General features: G+C 53.5%; 1 protein-coding gene across 8 annotated transcripts in view; it reads left to right on the top strand.

The window, feature by feature from the left end:
- TCN2 (transcobalamin 2) overlaps window positions 1–3581 on the top strand; it is a 31830-nt gene extending 28249 nt beyond the window's left edge. For all 8 annotated transcript variants that reach the window (XM_060310556.1, XM_060310560.1, XM_060310561.1 and 5 more), the window contains 2 exons: window positions 760–875; window positions 3011–3581. In XM_060310556.1, coding sequence (XP_060166539.1) covers window positions 760–875; window positions 3011–3072 — 178 coding nt within the window. In that variant the 3' untranslated portion in view covers window positions 3073–3581. The remainder of the gene's footprint in view (window positions 1–759; window positions 876–3010) is intronic.
- Window positions 3582–4161: the final 580 nt, after the last annotated feature.

Below are 4161 nucleotides of genomic sequence, written 5' to 3'. Positions count from 1 at the left end.
CCTTTGACCAGGTCACCCTGAGGGTATTTCTGTTTCTTAAAACTACGAAAACCCTCCCTCTCTAAGAACAACACCATTGATAAGGAGACAGGAAGGACAGGGCCACAGTGTTTTAAGAGGATCCCTTTGGGGACTTCCCTGGCGGTCCAGTAGTTCAGACTCCAGGCTTCCACTGCAGGGGGTGCAGGTTTGATCCCTCGTCCGGGAACTAGGATCCGGGATCCCTTTGTGTTTGTGGCAGTGGCGTCAGGGAGGGGTGGCGTGAAGAAGGAGTCTCTTGGTTGCAAAAGCCAGGAATCTAATCCAAGCCTCTCTGGTAGTGGGGAGCATGGGGTGTGTACAGTCGGAGAGAAGACTGAGCAACCCAGCCATAACGATGGGGGTGCCCCTGAGCCACAGAAACTTACGGAACCAGAGACCCAGAGCCACCACTGGGCGTCTCTGCCTCTGTCTTGCCTGTTCCTGCTTCTTTCTCACGCTGGCCTCCCTGTCTCTCGTGGGCCGTTGTCAGCTTCTGATTCCCACCCCCTGCAATGTCAGCCCCCAGAGGGGATGCAGTCCCCCGAGTGGGCGGTGTCCTTCGGGCTGGAGAGGAGGCGTGGAGGAGAGACCCATGGTGAGGTGGCCCAGGAAGGGTTTGGCTAGCGCTGCCCTGAGAGCGAGGGCAGGACTTGCCTTGTGTGGGTGGTTCTACTTCTGCCCTTGGGTCGAGGGGAGCAAAAGTCACCTTTCCTCCCTCTTTGCCTGTCGCTTTGGTAGGTATGGAACACAGGCCTCCTTGTCAGGCCCCTACCTGACCTCTGTGATGGGGAACAAAGCTGGGGAACGTGAGTTCTGGCAACTCCTCCGAGCCCCTGACACCCCCCTGCTGCAAGGTGAGTCTGGTGGCCAGCCCCCTCTGGACGTGTCCCCCAGCCCAGCCCTGTCCCAGCACTGAGGCTTTGTCGACTCACGCCAGCTTTCCCCTGAACCTTCCTGGGCCTCAGCCTCAGATAACCACTGATGCTCAAGTTTGCATATAATATATCTAACTGTATTCTGAAGAATTTTTATACACGTTATTGTGGCAACTCTAGGAAAGCAGATAGGCAAAAAATAAGAAAATTAAAATTGCTCGTAATCCACTACCCAGAAATAACTTCTTTTAACTTTTGGTGTATTTTCTTCCAGATAATTCTTAAAATATGTACGTTTGTTTTTTCATAGAAATGAAGCCATACTCTATAGCAGTGCTCTCTGATAGAAATAAAATGTGAGCCACATGTGTAACTCTAAATTCTGAAGTTGGTGAAAGTAACATTAATAATATATCTTATTTAGTCCAATACATCCAAAATATAATTCCAAGATGTGATCAATGCAAAATTATTAATGACATATTTTGCATGCCTGGTTTTTGTACTTTTCAAGTGCTCAGTAGCCACATGTGGCTGATGGCTGGCATATCGAATGGCACAGCTCTATATACTGTTTTGCAATTTATTTTTTTCAGCTGTAACATATTGTAGCCATCTTTCTATGTTGGTATATGTAGGTCTTCCCCTTTCTTTGTAATAGCCACATAGGATATCTCATTCAGCAGGGTGCTTTGGGCTGCAAGTAACAGAAATGTAATACAAACTAGTTTCCACGACATCCATTGGCTCATCCATTGGCTCATGTGACCAGATTCCAGTGGGAGCAAGGACTTCAGCCTCAGCCCCACCTCCCTGTGACTCTCCTCCTCTCTTTGCTGGCTTCCTACCTCCAGAGAGGCTACTCTGTGTCTTCCTGGGGCTGCTCCCTTTTATGACTTGGGAAACTTGTCTCTGAAACCCCCAGCAAATGTCTCCTGGCATCCTGAAGGCGGACTTGGGACACAGGCGCGTTCCTGGACCCATCCCTGTTGCTAGGAGATGGCCCAGATTCTGCGCCCATCATTGGCTAGAGAGAAGGGACCATGGCAAGACTGGCTTAGGCCAATTAGGGCCCAGCCCTGGCGTGGAGTGGGATGGGTGGACCACAGCTTATCAACTCCTGCTGGACCTTTAGGGTGTCTCCAGTTTTAACTCTTATGCCCCAAGCTGTCATAAGCATCCCTGAGCATCAGCCCAGTTACCAGACAGACTCTTAAGGGTCATCTGCCCCCACTCCTGCTACCTGAAACTTCTAGTGGGAATTTGCCATGGGCCGGGCATTGGGCCAATTGCTTTACAGAAGGTGGGACTTGCTGAGGGAGCCCAGTAAAAAGCATTCTCTTTTCCTGCCTGGCTTCTGGACAAATGGAGAAATAAAACCAAGAGGTGACAGATGGAGAGACCAGATCTGGCCTCTATTACTGAGAAAGACTGGACAGAGGAGGTAGCCGAGGGGGAGAGCCCAATGGACTCGGCCATGAGGCAGACATGGATGGTCGTGTCCTCTACCTACCCCCTTCGACTCCCACTCCAGCAGGAAGCCCACTCCCATGGGGAAAAAGGAGGGCCCGGTTGTTGATATCACTATTATCCTCATTTTAGAAATGGGAACACCAGCACTCAGGTTAAATAACCTGCCCAGAGTCACACCCCTAGTGAGTGCAGAGCTGGGGCTTGACCAAGGTGTCATGCTGGAGCCTGGATTGTCCCTAGTGAGCAAAGGCTCACTTCACTCATGGTCCCCAGACCACACCGAGCAGGTCCCTCTTCCTGATGGCCCTTTGGGGGACTATGAAGACAGTGACCCTGCTGGTCAGGTGTTGTCAGGGTCTCTGGTTCTTTTGGCCCCATGTTGGTTTTCCGGCGTGCTGTCCCATACCCTCCCACACCCTCTGGGGGTCCCCCACTGCAAAATGAGCCTGTGGGTCTCAGCGACCCTGAGGTCACAACTGAGTTCAGAGTCTCCAGACTGGCTCTGGACAGGCCCCCAGTCTCCCTCCACCAAGCCCTGAGCCCATCTTACAGACCGTGGCCTCAGGGCAGGGGTCCAGAAGGTGAGGTTGGTGGGGGGAACACTCCGCCCTGTTAACTCCCAGCCCACAATATTTCTGCAGGTATTGCTGACTACAGACCCAGGGATGGAGAAACCATCGAGCTGAGGCTGGTTGGCTGGTAGACCCCAGGCTCACCACCCCAGCTGCCTCCCACACTTCCTGGGCTTCTGCCCTCCCTCCAGACATCCCTGTAACAGGCACACGCCTGACCCTGCTGCCTCCTCTTGTGCACTTGTCCCCGGATCGCCACAGCCACCACCCCTGCGGGGGTCCTAAACTACCACCCACCCTGGAGCAGGGAGCCCAGCACCTTCCGCAGCAGGTCTGTCTGCCCAGGTCTGGCCCCACCTGGCCCCGCAGGTGTCCCATGAAGGCCACTCATAGGCTGGAGGGCGTGAGCATCTGACTCCTTGGCAGGAGGAGGCCACCGGCCGCTGGCGTTGTGAGTACCGCTTGCTCTGGGATGGGGGTCCCGCAAGGAGAGCTCTGTGGCCCTGACCCTAGCTTTCCACTCTTTACTCCATCGGGGCTGCTGCCCCAGAGCCGACTGCGGCATAGCAGCTGGCGAGGGCTCTGCGGGGCTGCTGTCAGCCCACTTCCAAAATGATTAAAGAATTGATTGTGCACATGCCCCAGGGTCCTGATGTCTCATGCTTGGAGCCAGTGCGGGGGCTGGGAGCAGAGAAGGAGGAGAGAGGCCCGTGGGGAGCAGAGGAGGGGGGTAAGCATTCTCCTGGGTACGGGTGAGGGGTGCACAGGAACGGTGCTGGCGGTGGTGACGCTGATTACTGTTCAGGGAGTGTGTACTTGCTGGACGCTCTCTTGCACAACTCTGAGGTTGTTGATGTTTCTGTTTTCCTCTCTGCTTTACAGAGGGAGAGTGTCTGGTGGGGGGGGCGTGGCTTAGGAGACGACAGACCTGGCCTGGGGAGGCCTCCTGGTTCCTCCACTCAAACACTGAAAATCAGGGGCTTTCATGATTGTGTCGACTTAAAAAAACAAACAAAAAAAAGCATAACATGAGAGTAGCGAGTTAAGTTTTCTTTGGGGCAAAATGAGGACTATAGCCCAGGAGACAGCATTTCAGATAGCTCTGAGAAACTGCTCTGAAGAGGTAGGGGAAGGGTCAGCACTATATATGATCTTAGCGAAGGGGGTACATGTGGTCAAACACACATTTGGGCAGAGATCTGCTGCTCGTCTCGTGAAGG

Source organism: Globicephala melas, chromosome 13, assembly GCF_963455315.2.
Source record: "Globicephala melas chromosome 13, mGloMel1.2, whole genome shotgun sequence".
Classification (NCBI taxonomy): Eukaryota; Metazoa; Chordata; class Mammalia; order Artiodactyla; family Delphinidae; genus Globicephala; species Globicephala melas.
The sequence above is the reverse complement of the archived record's forward strand: the minus strand, read 5'-3'. Positions and strand labels throughout refer to the sequence as shown.